This window comes from Vicugna pacos, chromosome 19 (genome assembly GCF_048564905.1).
Source record: "Vicugna pacos chromosome 19, VicPac4, whole genome shotgun sequence".
Classification (NCBI taxonomy): domain Eukaryota; kingdom Metazoa; phylum Chordata; class Mammalia; order Artiodactyla; family Camelidae; genus Vicugna; species Vicugna pacos.
Window position 1 is genome coordinate 19,634,732 of NC_133005.1, and position 21,364 is coordinate 19,656,095.

General features: G+C 40.3%; 2 protein-coding genes across 7 annotated transcripts in view; one reads left to right on the top strand and one right to left on the bottom strand.

Annotated features, from left to right (window-relative positions):
- The window catches only part of MCM8 (minichromosome maintenance 8 homologous recombination repair factor), a 33,964-nt gene extending 27,523 nt beyond the window's left edge, over positions 1-6,441 (bottom strand). The window contains exons 1-3 of one of the 6 annotated variants that reach the window (XM_072943842.1): positions 6,251-6,441; positions 2,087-2,239; positions 1,682-1,777 (exon numbers count right to left, since the gene is read on the bottom strand). In XM_072943842.1, coding sequence (XP_072799943.1) covers positions 1,682-1,777; positions 2,087-2,234 — 244 coding nt within the window. In that variant the 5' untranslated portion in view covers positions 2,235-2,239; positions 6,251-6,441. Of the gene's footprint in view, positions 1-1,681; positions 1,778-2,086; positions 2,240-6,127 lie in introns of all 6 variants that reach the window. The other 5 variants (XM_006207368.4, XM_072943841.1, XM_072943843.1 and 2 more) reach the window with 5 other exon arrangements.
- A 44-nt stretch (positions 6,442-6,485) lies between these two features.
- On the top strand, positions 6,486-16,288 carry TRMT6 (tRNA methyltransferase 6 non-catalytic subunit). The gene is made up of 11 exons (XM_006207365.4): positions 6,486-6,857; positions 9,575-9,702; positions 11,168-11,277; positions 11,839-11,930; positions 12,059-12,142; positions 12,407-12,531; positions 13,271-13,629; positions 14,007-14,092; positions 14,711-14,813; positions 14,917-15,003; positions 15,391-16,288. The coding sequence occupies exons 1-11, from the start codon at positions 6,730-6,732 to the stop codon at positions 15,580-15,582; spliced, it is 1,494 nt and encodes a 497-aa protein (XP_006207427.1). The 5' UTR covers positions 6,486-6,729; the 3' UTR covers positions 15,583-16,288.
- Positions 16,289-21,364: the final 5,076 nt, after the last annotated feature.

A 21,364-nucleotide genomic window follows, 5' to 3' on the forward strand; every position in this document is an offset into this window, starting at 1 on the left:
GACAGGAAGTGTCTCTTCTAAAAGCAGCAGTATCTGAAAATCTTTATGTTGAAGCTGTGATACCTAATAGAGCCTATTAGTTCAAATAGCTTACATATTAAAGCCGAAGCTAGACACACTAACTAAACTTTCACTCTGAAACAGAGCTAAAGACAATGTCTTTGCAAAGAAAATCTTACTAGTCCAAATAGCCACTAGTCAAATCTCTTCATGAGATCAGGGGAGGCAGACCACCACTTGACTGGTCCTCAAAGTATAAAGCTATCTTTCACGTGGTAAAGTTCTGTAACAGTTTCAAATTAGTCTCCCACAGAGCAACAGTACAGTGAAGTAGTTTGAAAGTACAGCTGGCCAAAGGTGCCTCCTGAACCCCATCTTTAGGACCAGTTCAAACATCACTTCTAGTGTTCTGAGCTAACTGGTAGGGGAATATTGCAAGTGTTGATGGCTAATGCATCTTAAGGCCACATAAGACAGATTTGAAACATATCTGTCTACATAATAGGAAAAAAACAGACTCTCAATACAGAAAACATTTGTAAAGCACGTTATTTATTCACAACATGAATACTGAGTGTCTGTTATGGGGCAAGATCTTGCCCTTAAGCAGCACACAGTCTAGTGGGGAAAAAACAGTTACATATGAAACCATAAAACTGACATCTCACAAGAGATATAACAAGCATATGATACTATCAAAGCACAGGAAAGATAATTCTCCAAACCCATGCAGACAGATATATGACGTTAGCTGGGGTTCCTGATTATGAAAGGGTGACTCCTTAACTGTGTCTCTACACAAACTGTGTTGGTTGTTGTCTCTCCATTGCAGCCAACCCTCGGTGAGTCTATGATCAAGATCTGCATACTGTGGGGTGCTCAGCGGTAGAGCATGTGCTTAGCATGCATGAGGTTCTGGGTTCAACCCTCAGTACCCCCAATTTTAAAAAAATTAAAAATTAAAAAAAAATTTTTAATTAAAAAAAAGAATCTGCCAACTGTTAGGTTCTGCCCCCGGAGGCACTTTAGAGACTGAAGGTGGCAGGCAGAAAAAAGGAATTTGTTCCTGTTTCCAATTCTTTTCAGCATCTCTCCAGCTGCCGAGATAGCTACAGCTCCAGCCTCCTGCTCTGAGCACCAACGGTGCCATCTGCCTACCAGAATTACCAGCAGCAACTGGCTTAACTGACCTCAGGTGCCTGAGCACAGCTCTGAAGGGTACGCTTTAGAGGTCCAAGCACAGCTTTCCAGGATGCCTTTCAAAGGTCAAAGCCACAGCTATGTCCTTCTTTGAATTTCTAGTTTCTAGTCACCTTAGAACTACTTATCTTTTATTCCCTCAGTCTTAAGGGTGGTTGTTGCTTTCCAAAGTTACTACTATTTGGGGACTTACCTTAGTGTTCCCTTTTTGCTCTTTTAGTCTTCTACCTGTGTATCAAATTCTCTGTATTAAATCCCCCTTCTGAAATACCTAGTGTGGTTTGTTTTTCTGACTGATACAAAAATGGAAAATAATGCTCTTAAAGCAGAAACATGATTTAATGGTTTGGGTGAACTAAGATTAAAGAAGGAAAAAAATATGTATGTGTCTGTGTACCAGAAAGTCAAATGAATTATAATAATATGAGATGCAGCATCCAAAGACTAGTTAAGAAAATAAGATCTGTGGTACTTTTTGCACCTTTAACTCTACCTTCAGAGAAGTAAAGTTTCCAGCCTTTATATGGTATGAAATGATCCAATGTTGATTGCAGTAGTAAAGACTGTGTGGTTTGTTCTGGAAAATAAAAAAAAAAAAGCCCACAAAAGCAGGATACTAGGTTAACAGAAACAGCAAACTTTTTTTTTCTTTTTTCTTTTTTTACAATTTGTTTGTCCTTCTAACAATGAGAACCTGACATGTTATTAACAGAGTATCTAAGTTATGGGTTTCAGTAAGACTTTTGAATATTAACATCTAAATATTCAAAGAGGTAAGGTCAATTAAAAAACAGACTGAAATTTGACTTTAACAGCTTTTCATGACAGACATGAACGGATTCCTTCACAACGGAAACAAAACTGATCTACCACTGGCCTCCCCTACCGGAAGGGGGTTGTCCTGGGGCTTTACTCAGCTCAGGTCTGCGTTCTCGTTCTCTCCATTTTCCTGAGAAGTTCCCCCCACCTCTTCCTCTCTTCCAGCTTTGAAATCTTCCTCGTCCAAATCCTCTGCCTCTATACTCTCCATTCATGTCTTCTAAAGATAAGAGATTAGAAAAGTTCTCATCAAAACTACAGGTGAAAATAGTGCTCCTAAAAAAGACCTAACATAATAAATAAACAAAAATTGATATGTATTCTAGGTTGAGACTAGGAAATAGGCTTTGCGATGCTGCACAGCGTGGTACAAACCCCAAACACTCTGCAGTGACTCTTCTTTTTTTCTTTAATGGTAACGTAAAGCTATCACTTATTGAATATCTATTATAGACTAGGTCCTCTGAAAATTTTCTCTTTAGTTCTTACAATTACTTTATAAAGTAGGTACCGTTATTTCCATAATATAGATGAGGAATCTGAGGGTCAGACAGACTCAATGGCTTATTCAAGGCTCAAAGTTGCTAAGTGGTACAGTCAAAAGTCAAACCCAAGTACACTTTGGTTCTGGCCCAGAACCTTTCTAATACATCATCCCTGCTGCAAGCCATTCTTTCACAAATTTAACAAATTAATGGAAGTAAAAGAAGAGAAAAATGAAAAAAAATTCAAAAAGGAGAAATCATAAGAAATACATACTCCCAAATTAGCCAAGGCTTATAAAAGATGTCAAAACACCGAATATCTTTGTCCATTTTAATTGTCTTGCTTCTCATTTGTTTAGGAAAGATGGTTATGCACTTATTTATCAACGGCTGACACCAGCCTCCTACATCCAGTAGCGTGTGAATCTTTGGGAAGAGGAGAATGCCACCTCCAACCACAGAACAACTAAAACTTCAGACACTTGCCAACCTGAGCCCCAAAAGCAGTGGTGGGTACATGTCCAGCCAATCAGAAACCCTGCCTGATCTCCCAACAGGGACTATGATTCAAAGAAGGAATACTGAGATCTCACTCCAGGGACAACAGCAGCAGCATCTGCTGTCTGGCGGGAGCAGCTCCTGTGGTGGCCACAGCAGTGTCCTTTAGAGGATGCTCTTGGGCATGAGCTTAGCTGTGGTCCAGTCACTCTGTTTCCTGTGGTACCTGGCCATTTCCTGAGCCTGTTTCTCTAGCACTCCCGTTGATTCTTTTTTTTTTTTCTATTACTGTTTTTAAAAAATAATCTACAGAATGCAGTGATCCAATCATAAAGGACAGTCAAATGTGCTTTCACATATTCAAGAAATCAATCAACTAAGTTATAAACAGTTCATTTGTGTCTTTTTTTTTTTTTTACATTCCACATATAAGCAGTATCATAAGGCATTTTTCTTTCTCTTTCTGGCTTCCTTCACTCAGAATGACGATCTCCAGGTCCATCCATGTTGCTGCAAATGGCATTATTTTATTCTTTTTTAAGGCTGAGTAGTTGCAGTTACTCTTCTAATCCTCAAATCTTTTTAAGGTATACACATGTGTTTAAGTATACTGAATGCTTACACCTTTTCTTATTTTTATCATTGGACTTATCACAGGATGAAAATAAGAAAAGGTACCATACCCATTTTCAAGGAGCTCCCACAATAGAAATGAAAGTGAGACAGGTAATTAACTCTAAGATACCTTGTTTGTAGCATTTTAAGACGTTATAGGGCAGCACTGGCTGAAGATACTCCTGACCTGTGACACTACGACTACATCATCACAGCTCCTTATATATGGCCAGTACAGCAGTGTCATATCCACTTTTATCAGATACATGGATATTTCTACATAGACATCTAAGACAGACCTTTCTGGGGAAGCACGGGAGTGGGACAGGGTACACAGGTTTCAATCTTTCTTTCTCTGTAGGGGACAAAATGGGAAACAAGCTAACTTTCCAGGAGACTTACAACTGTGTTAAAGAGACAATGGAAGCAAATTCATTTCTAGGTCAATAGCGATTAGACAGGTTATTTGCAATTTCTAGATAAATTTGCTGAAATGCAATGAAGTTTTTCTGAAAGTATATCCATATTTATAATTATAATCTTTTTGCCTAATTATTCCTTCCCTTTTTTTTCTACTTTGTACATAGTGAGATACTCATTTTTACTATACTCAAACTCATATAGTTCCTGGTTGAGTAACAATAAATCAAAATACAAGTGACTTTAAAAACAGGTTTTAAAATAATTCATATAAGTAGAGGACAGGGCAGTGAAACCACTCTGTATGATACTGTTAGTGATGTGTATATGAAATCATCCATTTGTCAAAACCCATGAAACTGCAACAAAAAGAATGAACACTAATGCAAACTATGAATTTTAATAATAATGCATCAGTTTGGGCCCATCAACTGCAACAAATGTATTGCAAGATGCTAAGGAACTGTGGGTAAGGGAAAGGAAGAGGAGCTACACGGGAACTCTCTGTAGTTTCTGTGCTAATTTTCTGTAAGCCTAAAACTGTTTAAAAAATAAAGTCTATCTAAGAAAACAGTTTACTTATACAACTCAATGTCATAAAAATGAATAACCCAATCCAAAAAATGGGCAGAAGACCTGAAATTTTTCCAAAGAAGACGTACAGATGACCAACAGGCACATGAAAAGATGTTCAATATCGCTAATCATCTGAAAATGCAAACAAAAACTACAGTGAGGTATGTTCACTGTCAGAATGGCTATTATCAAACAGACAACAAATAACAAGTGTTGGAGAGGATGTGGAGAAAGGGGGAACTCAGGTACTGTTGGTGGGAATATAAATTGGTGCAGCCACTATGGAAAACACTGTGAAGCTTCCTCAAAAAATTAAAAACAGAACTATCATATGACTCAGCAACTTCACTCCTGGGTACATAACTGAAAAAAATAAAAACACTAATTTGAAAAGATATATACACCCCAATATTCATTATAGCATTATTTACAATAGCCAAGCTATGGAAGCAATCTAAGTGTCCATCAACAGATGAATGGATAAAGAAGATATGGTAGGTATGTGTGTACACACACACACACACACACACACACACACACACACACAAGAATATTCCTCAGCTATTAAAAAAAAATAACAAAATTCTGCCATTTGCAACAACATGGATGGACCTGGAGGGTCTTATGTTTAATGAAGGAAGTCAGACAGAAAAAGACAGATACTATATGTTTTCACTTACATGTGCAATCTAAAAAATAAAAGGAATGAATATAACAAAATAGAAATAAACTCGGAGATACACAGAACAAATTAGTGGTTTCCACTGGGGAGAGGGAAGGAGGGAGGGGCAAAATAGATGAAAGGGATTAAGAGGATAGGTATAAAATACTACTAGATATAAAATAAATAAGCTAAAAGGATGCAATGTATATCACACAGAATACAGCCAGCATTTTATAATAACTTTAAATGGAGTACAAGCTATAAAAATACTGAATCACTTTGTTGTACGCCTGAAACTAATGTAACATTGTAAATCAATTATACTTCAATTAAAAAATGAAAATAGCTCATATCATACGGATAAAAATAAATAGGAATATACCCATAGAGTGCACTGCCATTCATTAAGAGAGTGTATTTGCATCTTTAAATGATTTAACTGATAAGTTAATAACTAACAAGATCATGTTAGGGCACTAACAGGACTCTGATAATCATCTAAACCACATCATACGTTAAGAAACTGAAGCCCAGAGAAATTAAGCGAACTCATCAAGAACAACATTGTTTCGTGAAAGTACTGAGCTTTGTTTCCACATTCCAAACTAAAGCGCTCCTTCGACGACGCTACGTGATGTATCTTTCTCTAACGAGGTTATACAGTGAAAATAACTAGTATATATTCCAACACAAATGCGAGAGGTAGGTCTGTAGAATGAATAAAGGAGCCACCCATCGGGCTGCTATGCTTGGTTAAAAACCCCACTTAATTTACATCTTCTCAGAATAAAACAAACCAAAAAAAATTTTTTTAATAAAAAATTTACATCTTCTCAGACTAAGTCCTTACTTGCAAAAGACAGAGGTCCCAAAGCTCTCTTAACTCACAGCTGGGCCGGCTCTCCCTTCCTCCCAGGAGATAAAAGAACGGCGGGGAGGAGAGAGACTCGGAGGTCCGAGCTCCTCAAGTTACCCTGTCCTAGTCCCGCTGTCTCACCACCCGCAACTCTGCCGACGACCCCGCGCGGGGCGTCTGTCGGAGGGGCTCCGGGACCTCAGCTTTACCACCGAGGCTGCGAAGGGTCGCCGGAAGACGCCTGGTGCAGAGCGCCACAACACAGCGGCAAACCCAAGTCCCTTCTTCCAAGTTCTTTTTTGGCGCGTCTGTGACGCAACTTCCGCCCGATGCTGTGGCGAGACCGAGGGGCGGGACGGAAGTCAGCCAATCAAGGGATCGGCCAGACGGAAGCCGCGAAGCTACCGGAAGCTGTCTCAAGGTTCTGACCGGAAAGCGGAAGCAGCGCGCAGCACGTGTGGGCGGTGCCGGTCGGAGGGCTTTGCGTCCCCTGGGTTTGTGGGAGGTGAGACCGCTAGCGGCGACAGGCCAGGGCCGGGGTGCGGAGCGCGGGGACCCGGGGAGATCCTTCGGAGCTTGGTGACCCGCCGAGTGTCATGGAGGGCTCTGAGGAGCAACCAGGCTCACAGCCACCGCATTCCGGGGACCACCGCATCCGCGACGGCGACTTCGTTGTTCTGAAACGGGAAGATGTGTTCAAGGCAGTACAAGTCCAGCGGAGAAAGTGAGTAAGGCTGCGGGCCTTTGGTGTTCCCCACCCTCACCTTCTAGACACCCTCTCCCTCCAGGGTCCCATTCTTGACTCTCTGGATCCCCAAGTGTCTCTCTCGTTATCTCCTCTCGGGTCTTCCCAAAGAGGTCTTTGCCCCCAGGATCCCATCCTTGGCCCTCGGGATCTCCGTCACCCATCCTGTCTTCCTACAGAGGCCTCCCTTCGTGGTCTCATACCTGGTCCTATGTTTTAAGCATCCTTCTTAGTCTTTCCGCAGAGCCCCTTTCCCATTCTTGGCCCTCGGGTGCCCCGCCCCTTTCTCCACGAACCCCCGACCATGTCCTGTGGTTCTTTCTCTAGGTTTTTGAGATCTTCTCTCCTGTCTTCTCACAGCCTTCACCCTCTGATCTCATCCTTGCCTCCCAGAGCTCCCCTCATCACTACTGTATTTTTTATTCTTGAAACCAGTACTTTTTTTTTTCTATTAGTAATGTGTGCTTGCTCCTAGGTACATAATTTTTGGAAAGTGCTAGTAATTATTCAGACCTTTTATTTGAAGTGTAGCTGTGCAGCAAAGTCCTTAGGTTATAAGTTAAATTTATGATCCTGAAGTTTCACAGCTGTATGGGGAAGTGCAGGTAAAGACTAATAGGGGTGCTTAGTTTTTCTTTCTCATATTGTCCTTTTAAGGTGCTTTATTGTGAAATGTAGTTGTTTGAGTGTGCTTGTTAACAATGTGCTGTTTTAGGCAAGAGCTTTTCATTACCAGAGAGACAGATAGCAACATCTTTATTTCTGGAAAGTACTTTTTAGACATATATTTTGAAACACTTTTCATCAGTTTCCTTGGCAGAAGCCATAGCATTAATTTCCATTTTACTTAGAAAATGACCCTTTGGGCTCAACTACATCCCAGACCAGACTGCCCCTTTATTCTTCCCTTGGGGCTGCACTCATCTTCTCTCCTGTCTCTCCTGTCTCCTGCCCCAACCGGGCAGAAGCAATCTCTGCAAATCCCACTCTTTCCCAGTGAAGAAAGACATGTGGCTCTAGGTCCTTCTGACTGGGCCCCACTGTTCTTGACTAGGGCAGTGACCTCCTGTCAGGATAATCAGTTTGAGTGACACCCCCTTCTTTGCATATCAGACCTGCTGCCAGAGGAGTAAACCCAAGCCAGCTCAGACCCAGTGTTTCATTAGCACTGGGCTATTCAAAGGATGAGGCAAGGAAGAATGTACACTGGGCTGAGCTGAGTTTCAGCTTCTCTGAGAGGATTTATGTCAGCAAATATTTTGTGTCTATTATGTGTTAGTCACTGATGACCCGGCAAAGAACAAGAATTGGCCCTATCTGAATACTTAGGATCTTGGAGAAATTCACTCAGATGATTCAAGTGAATCGACTTAATGAAGATGTGACACATACACATACAGAGGTGTGACAAGGTTTAGAGACACAATTGAGGCTGGTGATGCACCCAGCGGTCTAGAATGGTGGAAAGTCTTTAGCAAGGGAACCTGCATGATGCATCTGTGCATTCTGTCATGATCAGCCTCCTGAGGGACAGAGAAAGAAGAGAAGGTGTGGGATGGGGCACGAAGAAAATTAACCAGTACACGTCTTTTAGGATTCAGAGTTCTGTTGATGTGGGCTATGTTCTGAAGGTAAGCAGGGCTTCCTGAGATCCATTTGTTCTTTGCTGGGTAAACCGCGTGGATTAGTGGAAGGAACCAGGCTTGGGGATCAGGCAGACTTGGATTTGAATCCCAGCTCCCACTGTGTAACTGAATGTTGGACGAAACACCTTTCCTTGAGCTTTAAGATCGCTCATCTAGAAAGAGCTATGTCCCAGGATTACTGAATTGAAAATTAAATCAAAAAGTGTGAAACACCTTACCACAATGTTCATAGCAGCACTGTTTACAATGGACAGGACATGGAAACCATCTAAATGTCCATTGACAGATGACTGGATAAAGAAGTTGTGGTGTATTTATACAATGGAATGCTATTCAGCCATAAAAAAGAATAAAATAATGCCATTTGCAGCAACATGGATGGACTTGGAGATCATCATTCTAGGTGAAGTAAGCCAGAAAGAGAAAGAAAAATACCATATGATATCACTCATATATGGAATCTTAAAAAAAAAAAGAAAAGACACAAATGAAATTATCTACAAAACAGAAACAGACTCACAGATGTAGAAAACAAATTTATGGTTACCAGGGGGAAAGTGGGTGGGAAGGGATAAATGGGGAGTTCACGATTTGCACATACTAACTACTATATATAAAACAGATAAACAACAAGTTTCTTCTGTGTAACACAAGGAACTATATTCAATATCTTGTAACCTATTATGAAAAAGAATATGAAAACGAGTATATGTGTATATATATGACTGCAACATTATGCTGTACACCAGAAATTGACACAACATTGTAAACTGAGTATACTTCAATTTAAAAAAAGTTTGAAACACCTGACACATGCTGCCTAGTCCCTGACCAACACTCAGTGGAAATTCAGTGTTTTTGTGAATTCTTTATTAATTTTGTGTGTCTGCCCCAACCCAATTCTCTCTAGTCATTTGTCAGTTCATGGTCAGAGATCATGCTGCTGATCGTCCTTTGTGGAGTTTGATTTTGAGATAAACTAGATTGACTGTATCTTTCCTATGCTGAATGCAAATGAGATTCAGCTAATTGACTGCATTTCTTCCCCAGGAAAGTAACTTTTGAAAAGCAGTGGTTCTACTTGGATAACGTCATTGGCCATAGTTATGGAACCACATTTGAAGTGACCAATGGAGGAAGTCTTCAGCCTAAGAAGAAGAAGGAAGAGCCTACTTCAGGTGCACTGTACTACTTAGGATGTATGAAATAGATGCTCTTAAGCTGGCTATTTAGAACCTATCAACCCCAATTAATTCTAAAGTGCTAGTCCAGGCTGTCCCTAAAGAAATCTAAACTCATAATCTAAAAACTGTAGCTTGGTGGAATGAATTAGGGTCTGCCTTTGGCTTTGACATACCTGGGTTCTGGCTCCAGCCCATTGCTAACCAGCTCTTGGACCTTGGCCGGGCATTTAATCCCTTGAGTCCTTGCGGCTTCAGTATAAGAGCAGTTGTGGAACCCTTTCTGTGCCCAGAAGTTAAGTAACAGCTCACGAGGTAGTTAACCTATAGAGTAGAGGGTAAAGGGTATGGCTTTGAATTTAGCTGAGTTTAGGTTCTGGCTTTATCACTTGCTTTGTAACCTTGAGCTAGTTATTTGGTTTTTCTGTTTTATATCCTCATCTGTAAAATAGGGCCGTAAACATATTTAATATCTAAGCTGCATTGATTGTTCAGTCATATGACACATAGGAAATTCTTAACAGTGCCTTACCTGTTCAAAAACAAATGGCCCCATAATTTTAACTGTTATCGTTAATTAAGATTAAATACTTAAATAATCATTAAAATAAATGTACTTAAAATATTTTATCAATAGAATTAAAATACTTCATTAAACTTAAATAATTAAAATACTATTGAAGTTCTGGTTCAAGCCAGTGGATTAAATGCTTTTAAATTAGCATTCATATTTTTATTAAGCATCAAAATTCTAGGCATGATTAGACACGCAATTGTAACAGTTCATGGGACAGACCATCCCATAAAATTTATTTAGCTTTGGGGAACACCAAAAATAATCAAGTAGACAAGCAAACAGCATGAATTCAGATGGTGATGTGTGCTATGAAGATGATAAGCAGGGAGGTGTAGTGAAGGCAGATTAAATGAGATGAGACTTGGCTGAGATAATGAGCTCAGACCTGAGTGATGGAAAAGATCCACCCACTTGGAGATGTCATAAGAGCCCGTTCCAGGCAGAGAGAGCAGCAAGCGCTGCAAAGCTCTACAGTGGCACCATGCTGATGTGTCTAAGGGACAGAAAGAGGGGCCATGTGGTTAAGAAATGAGACCAGAAAAGGTAACCAGAGGCCAGATCATATACAGCCTTGCAGGTCATCTTTGGAATGTATTAGAATTGCTACAGGAAGCCACTGTGTGGCTTTGTGCATTGGAATAGATGAGCCAGTGTGCATTTTAAACAGAGAAGTCTGACATACAAGGGCAAGAGTGGAAGCAAGAATATGAGTTAGAGGCTTGGAATTGTCATGACAGGAAAGGATAGTGGATAGGGTAGGGACAGTGGAACTGGAAGGCCAAATTTAAGTGGCTGATGGGCTGGTTGTGGATATGAACTTAGAAGAAGAAAGATTTCTGAATGATTTTAGATCCCACATGTCACAAGAGCAATTTTCTTCCTTAGAGACCAAAGAAGCGGGCACTGATAATCGAAATATAATTGATGATGGGAAATCCCAGAAACTTACTCAAGATGACATAAAAGCTTTGAAAGACAAAGGCATTAAAGGAGAGGTAAAAGTCAAAGGATTTCTTTTGTTTGTTTTGTTTTCATTTGGTACTTAGGAAATTGCTTGATTTTTAAAGCAGATTTTTCTTAAGGAGAAATGTAAAAATACTGTACACTTTTGTTAAAAATAGCTTGAAGTGCTTATGCAATTCAGTATCTCAAAGATTTTGTTTCTTATAGGCAGGAATGTAAGTGAGGGACATCACTAATATTGTTAGCAAAAGAGAATTTGATAACAACTTAGTGCATATCAGAGCTTAACTTTGTTCATTCCCGGTAATGTTTTCAGCCAGTGTCTTCAGGAATGACTGTTTCTTTTACCTCTTTTCTCCCTTTCTTGTGTATCTCTGTTCTTTTACTTCAATTTAAATGGATTTATAAAATACTTATATTTTAATACAAATTCTATATAGAGTATAAAAATATACAGTTCATCCTTTTGGACTACTGTGGAAAAGGGCCTGGAGATTCAGACCTTTGGATACATTCTGGGGTAAGAAACCTTTGAAGTTATCTATTCGGTGAAAATAAAGTTTCAGGAAATCTGCTTGCTCCTTTTCTTATAGGAAATAGTTCAGCAGTTAATTGAAAATAGTACTACATTCCGAGACAAGACAGAATTTGCTCAAGATAAATATATAAAAAAGAAGAAAAAGAAGTAAGTAGTTTTGTTTGAAAAAGACAAAAATATAGAACCTTTCTATAGATTTATAGAACATATTATTAAAAATAAAATGTTTTCAAAACAGTTTTTTAAAACTGATGTTCTGTTGTTTCTTTCGCCAGGTATGAAGCCATCATTACTGTTGTGAAGCCATCCACCCGCATTCTTTCAGTTATGTATTATGCAAGAGAGCCTGGAAAAATTAAGTACGCTTTGTTTCCTTTCAAAAGTATAATTGGGGGAAAATATATCTTTAAGAAAGTCATGATTTTAAGTAAAATGAAAATCTTGCTCATCTGCATAAAGTGTCCTCCTACTTCATAAATTGTAAGTCCTTTTTACTGTTGCCTCCAAAGCAATCAGTAATCTTATCAACATAATTTTTATGAAACAAACAAACAAAACTTGAAAAATGATGATTAAATAGCAGACTTTGCTTAGCTAAAAATGAATGAATCTTTTTTCCTTAGCCACATGAGATATGATACACTAGCCCAGATGTTGACGTTGGGAAATATCCGTGCTGGCAATAAAATGATTGTGATGGAAACATGTGCTGGCTTGGTGCTGGGTGCAATGATGGAACGAATGGGAGGTAAGAGTTAACATTTTCAAGTTCATTAAAACCCCACTGTGGTTTGAGTAAAGGGGTCTAAAAAATTCAAACTCATAGAAATCGAGGCTGAGTTACTGTGAAGTTAGTGAAGTGACTGGGGTGTGCCCGCACAGCTCCGGTCTCGGGGACCTTCCTGCACAGTTCACATCTCCCAGCCTGAGTGGTGTTGGCACCCCCGATGGCAGTGCCCTTTCCAGCTGCTGTATCAGTGGGGATGGTTCAAGCCTGAAGCTGGCTAGGACCTCCAGGACAGTCATTTTAGTAAACTATTGGATTATTGGTGCTCATTTTATTGGCCTGAATTGAGGGGATTGGGTGGGAAGAACACTAGGGGTGTATTCTGCCCCGGAAGAGTACATGACAGCCTAATTTGCCTGCCCTTTCCCTGACCCATAGAAGATAAGAACTGGTAACTGCCTTGTTTGGAGCTTGGACTGAGGGGAAACTGAGAATCACTCACCAATGATGTGACATACAAAGTTGTATGATCACAGCGATTTACCGTACGCTTCTTTAAGACTTCCCATTTACCTGTTTGGAATTATATTACCTCCAGTGGGAGTATTCATAGACTCCAAACAGAAGAGCTGCACAATCTTCAGCCTATGAACAGTGCAAAGTGGAGAGACCTTCAGTCTTCTCACCGTGGCCCACGCCGAGGGTTGTGTAGCCTAGAGTTGCTCCATTGAGCAAGTGTTTGTCTCTTTTGTCTGTTTAGGTTTTGGCTCCATTATTCAGCTGTACCCTGGAGGTGGACCTGTTCGGGCAGCAACAGCATGTTTTGGATTTCCAAAGTCTTTCCTCAGTGGTCTTTATGAATTCCCCCTCAACAAAGTGGACAGTCTCTTAAATGGGACATTTTCTGCCGAGATGTTATCTTCAGAGCCAAAAGACAGTGCTTCCGTTGAAGAAAGTAATGGCACGCTGGAGGACAAACAGCCTTCAGAGCAAGAGAATGAAGACAGCATGGCAGAGGCCCCAGAGAGCAGTCACTCAGAAGAACAAGAAACAATGGAAATTGTCTCTCAAGTTCCAGAATATAAAGAGCCTAAAGAGAGAGGAAACAAAAAGGATTATGTAAGAATGTTAAGCGTTTCCCCTACTCTTGTAGTGTCTTCTTCAGGGCTTCAGTGAACTTCACATAATCACTGAGGTTCGGTTTGGCTTTGGAGTATCAGCTCCCAAGGTATCAAAACAGAGAAAGAGAGTGTGTGAGTACACACATGTATGATTTCATCTGTGGGATGGAGCTGGAGGATGCAGAAGCACTGTGCAGGTGGTTCAGTGATGCTTTTGTAACACAGGCTCTTGTGTGTTTTCAACTTCCTTGTAAATGACCTCCTTCTGTTGCTTTAGTCCAAGTTAATAAGTATTAGGTGTTTTGACAGACCAGAGTTCCCATAAACCTGATTGAATGACCTCAGTATGTTGGTTTCTTATTTTTCTTCTTGAAGATTCAGGAAAAGCAGAGGAGACAAGAAGAGCAGAGGAAAAGACATTTAGAAGCTGCCGCTCTGCTGAGTGAAAGAAACGCAGATGGGTGCGTTGATGGGAGGACGCAGGCGACGTCTTGGTGCTCATGGGCTCTGCTTCAAGCAGATTAGAGTTCTTTGTCTACTTGCCTGCTTTGATTATAGTGGGAGCAGAGGTGATGGTTCTGTCCTGGGTTTTTTAAGATAAGAGGCTGCATCTGGCAGAGGTGGGAAATCAATTATGCTGGTTTTGAAGTTTTAGAAGGAATTTCTCCAGTGATGGCACATCAGATGGGACTGTGTGATCCCACTGCGTGCAGGTCGTGAAGCATTCACATTGATGTGATACTGGCCAAGGAAAACCTGACAGGAAGAGGTAGATTTGGGTAGCTGCAAAACCAGTATTACAACATTGGATTTGTTTACAGGTGATTTTTTTTTTTAAATCAGGAATGTCATTAAATGCCACTTAGCGATGCCAAGCACCATGAGAGCTTATAATCCAGTTTGTGTTTCTTAGAAAGTGATAGCTCATGATTTTAGTGACTGAAATCTCTAGAATGTATTTAAAGCTCTTCCTTGTGTGAGTCATGCAAATAAATACACAGACATTTTAAATGCATTTTAAAACCTGTGCTCCGCTTCGGGAGCACAGAGAAATAATTTGTCTGACATTTTCCTTGCAGTTTAATTGTAGCTAGTCGTTTCCATCCCACTCCATTGCTCCTGTCTTTGCTGGACTTTGTGGCTCCTTCAAGGCCGTTCGTGGTCTACTGCCAGTATAAAGAGGTAATACTGAAACGGAGTGGGCAGGAGTTCTTGCATCTGATTGTTGATTCTCAGAAAGTAGCCCTCAAAATAATTCTTAACAGAGCTCTGTTTATGCCTTTAGCCTCTGTTGGAATGCTACACAAAACTGCGGGAAAGAGGAGGGGTTATCAACCTCAGGCTGTCTGAAACCTGGCTCAGAAATTACCAGGTACGTGAATTTTTGACAGGGAACAGGCTGTTGGAGAAGGAAGTCTCTGGCTGGGTGTGTATAAGGTAGCTAGTTCTCCATGGACCCAGCTCCACTGCTGATCATGAAGAGCCAAGAGGGAGGAACAGAATCCAGTCCCCCACCAGAAACTTGCTTCCAATTTAAGCGAAACGGCTTCAGTTTTATTTTTCAAAGAAAATTACCTACACCGTTGTTTTCACTTTTATCTGCACTGTCACATGAAGGAAGGGACTCCTTAGGAGTTGGTCTGATTAAATCTTCATGAGGATCTATGTCATTTAAATTCTCATTTGTGGCACATGTGTTGTTAGCATGGGCCTTATCTGCTTAGGAAAACACGAATGTCTGTTTTTCTGTCTTGATTAGGTTTTGCCAGATCGAAGTCATCCGAAACTACTGATGAGCGGAGGTGGGGGTTACCTTCTCTCAGGCTTCACTGTTGCCATGGACAGCCTTAAAGCAGAGCCCAGTCTCAAACCCAACACAGGCACCGCAGAGTCACACACGACTGAAGAGCCAGCAGCTAAAAAACGGAAATGTCCAGAGTCCGACTCTTAACCTTTCAAAAATTGCTTTGGTCTTTGTTCTCAGGCATTATACAGTTAGTAAGTAAACTTTAAATACCATTACTAATTGTTTTTTCATATCCTAAGAATAAGAACGTGTCTGTACACCTGTTCCAGGGAAGGACAGATAAGCCTCTTGTCCACCTCTGGCACAGGTGGGTTTGGTCTATCAAAACCTAGATCCAGAATACGCAGGCCTGGGGTAAGCAGTGGACTGGTATATGGCCAACTGTGTTTATTTCACAAAAATCCTCTAAGAACTTTTAGCACTCTGCGCAAATATCTTGAGAATTGAGACATCCCAAAAATATATTTATACAAGACTTTGTATATGTGTTAAGCTAAGTGGAGTAACACACTATCACTGAAACTTGGGTACTGAAAGGAAGGAATTTGTGGCAATTTCCTCCGTTCATTACGTTCTCTTCAACCTGAGCAATATGAATGTGTGTGATTTACAGTACCAAAAATGTCCACCCTTTTCCCTCCAATGGAATATACTTTTAAGAAATGTTATATTTTGTTATTTTAATAGTTGATGACCTAGGAAAGCTCTCAGTATTTATTTGACTGCTGTTTTTGTCAATAGAAAGGTGTAGTAGGGTACTTTTTTCCCATTAATTTGCCAATGCCCTCATTCTTTGTTCCAAGAAAAGTGACTAGAACTTTTGTGTACTATTCAGTTAAAGAAAACAAATGGTTTTTCCCCCTCCCCAGAGACTTACGGAGATAGCTAGGTACGTGTATATGGATGTTGGTGTATGCATATACATACGTATGTTTATATATACACACGCATACACATGGAGACAGAGAATGCACTTCCTGTGTGAACTGTAACAAAGGTTAGCGCAGGGCTTAGACCAGTCCTCATTGCATTAGTGTCACTCCTTGTCAAATGTATTTTTAAGTGCCTTTTTTGGTGATTATTAATGCTGGTTTGTAGAGCTCTGGCGTGACTAAGTGGTTAGTCTTTCTAAGCTCTGAAAAAATGTAATGAAATTATTCGGTCATCCACTGCCGCCAAGAGAAGTGTTTAGTGTCCATTTGAGAGCGTGAGTCTCGCTCACTAAACACGCTCATCATGTGTCTTATTCACGTCGTCATAGAATAGATGCGGATCATCCAGCGAGAAGCATCTCAAAAAAAAAGAAAAAAGAAGTAGCTTCTTCCTAGTAGCATGTGCTGTTCTAAAAATGGCCAGTGTGATTACCAACAAGTACAGTTTTGATTCCTTTTTCTTAAAACAATTGCTTTTCAAGAATAAAAGTATTTCCTACTGTGATGCGTCTGACTCACATTGTCAATGCTGTCAGTGCCACCGCATTCACTGGCTTTCAGCAGATTGTGACACATGGTCTGTGTGAGAAAACATGCCTGAATCAGCATCTCAGTGAACATGTCCCTGCAAGCAGTTGTCCTCCGCACCCAACCAGTTAAGTTTGCTCAAAGAGAACACATTATATGCACAGATCAGCAGCAGCTGGTCTCTGCTGGTCACTGTTGTTAGGACTGTCTCCTGCTTGAAACTCAGCTGGTGTGCAGGTCCCACCCCATTTCATTCAGTCTGGGAGTCTGCACTGCCATGGCCCTGTGTGCCCACATAACTACCCCTGGAGTTGACTTGTGGACTTAGGCACCAGGTGAACTCAAAGTTAACCTTCACCTGCTACTTTTTTTCTCATTCATGTGATCTGCTTCATCTTTGAGTACTGATGATTTAATTCAGTGGTTTGAAAACTTAGTGTGCACCAGAGTGCCCTGGAGGGGTTATTAAAACACAGGTTACTGATCTCCACCAAGTTTCTAAGTATGTCTGGGATGGGGCAGAAAATTTCCATTTCTATGTTTCTGGGTGACAGACACTAGTGCTGCTAGGCCAGGAACCACTTCTGTGTGCACCCACGTCACTAGTGTAGCTAAGTACGCAGTGTTTTTGTCTGGTTTGTAAAGTGGACATCCACCTTTGGAGCAGATGAGTGGGTAATTCTATGACTACTGGACATCCAGTCACCAGGAGAGTTGTGTGAAACAGCACTTCAGTGAGTGGCAATCAGAAAGTAAAGACAACAGTTTGCAATGGACGCCTTGCTTCTCCGTTAGATTAGGGTACTTAGGAATATACAGTGGTGCCAGTTAGAAAATGTTTTAGCTTAGAGGTACACTAAAATTGTATGAAGCAAATCTTTTTTTTTTAGCTTTATTGAATTAAAATTCACATAACATTGTATCAGTTTAAGGTGTACCATGTGTAATTTGACATACTTATGTACTGCAGGATTATAACCACCATAGCATTAGCTAACATCACCTGTGACATAATTACCATTGGGCGGGGGGGGGGGGACAAGAACATTAAAATTTTACTCTCTTTGCAACTTTTAAGTATGCAATTATTGTTAATTATAGTCACTATGCTGTATATTAGAGCACTGGAATTTATTCATCGAATAACTGGAAATCTGTGCCTTTTGATCAATATCTCCCTAATTCCTCCACCCCCTAACTCCTGACAACCCCACCATTTTACTCTCCATTTCCATGAGTTTGATTTTTTTAGATTCCACATATAAGTGCCATCGTACAGTATTTGCTTTCTCTGTCCAGCTTATTTCACTTAGCATAATGCCCTCCAGGTCTATCCATGTCACAAGTGGCAGAATTTCCCTCTTTCTCATGGCTAAATAATATTCCATTCATTATTCATCTCCATTCATCTGTTGACACATCTCCATTCATTGATAGCAAAGATTATACGTATAAAATCTTTTTGGATTCTTTTCCATTATAGGTTATTACAAGGTACTGAATATAGTTCCCTATGCTGCACAGTAAATCCTTGTTGCCTATCTATTTTATATGTGATAGTGTGTATTTCTTAATCCCATTCTCCTAATTTATCCCTTCCTTCCTTCCCCTTTGGTAACCATAAGTTTGTTTTCTGTGTCTGTAAGTCTGGTTTCCGTTTTGTAAATAAGTTCACTTGCATTATTTTTTTAGATTCCACATATAAGTGGTATCATATAATATTTATCTTTGTCTAACTTCACTTAGTATGATAATCTCCAGGCCCATCTTTGTTGCTGCAAATGGCATTTCATTGTTTTTATGGCTGAGTAATAGTCCATTGTGTGTATATTACCACATCTTTTTTATCCGTTCATCTGTTGGTGGACACTTAGGTTGCTTCCATGTCTTGGCTATTGTAAACATTGTAAATAGCTGCTATGAACATTGGGGCGCATGTATCTTTTTGAATTAGAGTTTCCATCTTTTTCGTATATATGCCCAAGAGTAGGATTGCTGGATCATATAGTAAGTCTATTTTTAGTTTTTTAAGGAACCTCCATACTGTTTTCCATAATGACTAGTACCAATTTACATTCCTACCAACAGTGTAGGAGGGTTCCCTTTTTTCCATACCCTCTCCAGCATTTATTATTTCTAGACCTTTTGATGATGGCCATTCTGATTGGTGTGAGGTGATACCTTATTGCAGTTTTGCTTTGCATTTCTCTAATAATTAGCAATGGTGAACATTTCGTGTGCCTGTTGGCCATCTGTATATCTTCACTCTCTGTCTGGTGCCTGCCTATGAGATACAATAGCCAACTCTCCCATTATTGACAGATTGGCCCCATGTAGGAGATTAACCTCATCAGTTAGCCCAGTCTGAGTTCCTGGTTGTCTCTCAAAAGTTTGTGATTTCCAAGCTGCCATCTTTCTTATTGGCTCCCAGTAACTGAGAGTGTACCACGACCCATCAGTATCTCAAAGGCAAGAATTCCTGTCAACACCTAGATATAGGCTGATCAGAAGTGGACCTTCAGGCAGCATCTGGGAAAGGACGTAGTTAAGCCCTTTTGGGGGAGGAACTTAAGAGATGGGTATTTTTGCTTGGTCCCTCTACACTATGCCTAGATGTGTAGCTGCAGGGGGTGCTTCTGTACCCATTTAAAAACTACTTCTTTAAAATCCTGTGAGACTTGTGCATGCGATTCTCATTGGCTATTAAAGCCAGGTGATTTGGGGTTCCACTCCTCAGGTGCCAGTCACAAAAGCTGGGGTGACGGGTACAAGCTACCTCCAGAGAGCGTGGCAATCGGATATTGAGGTTGGAGTAACCCAGAGGGAGAAGTTAGGGAAAGTGCCTACTGGCTCCCCTGGCCTCTGGGGAGGATCACAGCCAGCCCCTAAATGTGTGCTAAGTTAGACAGCAGACCTTCAGGCAGCAGCTTGTGAAGTATGTAGTCACATCCTCAGGGAAAGACCTGGAGATGCATATGTTCTCTGCCACCTCTGCACCGAGCCCTGGGGCAATGGCCACATTAAGGACAGGCTTTGTTGGCTACAGTCGTGTGGCTTTCATGGACCCAAGCCCTCTCAGTTTTCAGAGCTAGGTGTTTGGGGGGCCCGTTCCTTGAGTGGGAATCTTAAATGTTGGAGTGCTTTAGATGGGGTCCAAACCCTTCAATCCTCAGGGAGAAGCTGGAAGTTGGGGTTGGGGGTTCCCTCCCAGTTGTGTGGTTCTGTGCGGGGGTGGAGTCCATTGTGAGAGTGTGTCTCAGTCTCTCCTACTGGCTTTGATGTGGCTTTTCTCCTTCATCTGATGTATAGGAGCCACCTAGCTAGCTTCTGGATTTCTCTCAGAGGGCACTACAGTGTGTATAGCTGTACATTTAGTGGATCCTAGGGAGGAGGGAAGTTGAGGACCCTTCTATGTTGCCATCTTGGTCACCTCTCTCGTAGGAAGCGGATCTTAATAGGTAATCATTCATTTATTGATTGTATATGGAAAAGCCAAAAATATATTCTATTTTGTATATTTTTTTTATTGAAGTATAGTCAGTTTACAAAGTTGTGTCAAGTTCTCGTGTACAGCATAATGCTTCAGTCATACATGAACATACATATATTCATTTTCGTATTTTTTACTTTGTTACTACAAGATATTGAATATAGTTCCCTGTGCTATACAGCATGAACTTGTTTATCCATTCTACATAAATAAATATCAGTTAGTATCTGCAAATCTTTAACTCCCAGTTTATCCCCTCCCACCCTGGTAACCACAAGTTTATTCTCTATGTCTGAGAGTCTGTTTCTGATTTCTGGGGGTTTTTTCTTAACATTTTTTTATTGAGTTATAATCATTTTACAAAGTTATGTCAAATTCCAGTGTAGAGCACAATTTTTCAGTTATACATGAACATATATATATTCATTGTTACATTTTTTTCTCTGTGAGCTACCACAAGATCTTGTATATATTTCCCTGTGCTATACAGTATAATCATGTTTATCTATTCTACATTTTGAAATCCCAGTCTGTCCCTTCCCACGCCCCACCCCCTTGGCAACCACAAGTTTGTATTCTATGTCTATGAGTCTGTTTCTGTTTTGTTTTTGTTTTTTTTAGATTCCACATATGAGCAATCTCACATGGTATGTTTCTTTCTCTTTCTGGCTGATTTCACTTAGAATGACAATCTCCAGGTCAAAAATATGTATTTTTTAAATTTTAGTATTAAATCTTAAAATAGATAGGGTGTTTGCATTTTGTTTCAAATCATTGGCTGTAACGATTGCAAGAGCAATAGTAAATACTAAGAAGCAGGTCCTGAAAATCTGGTTATTAAGACTGATGTTCTAAAAGTTCCTGATTTGGGAATGTATTTAAGTGCAGTGCTGGAAAGGATCTGGTATCTTTACTTGAAATATAATGTTGCTTCTAGGCTAGTATTAATTTTTGTAAAATAAATTACAGATTTTTC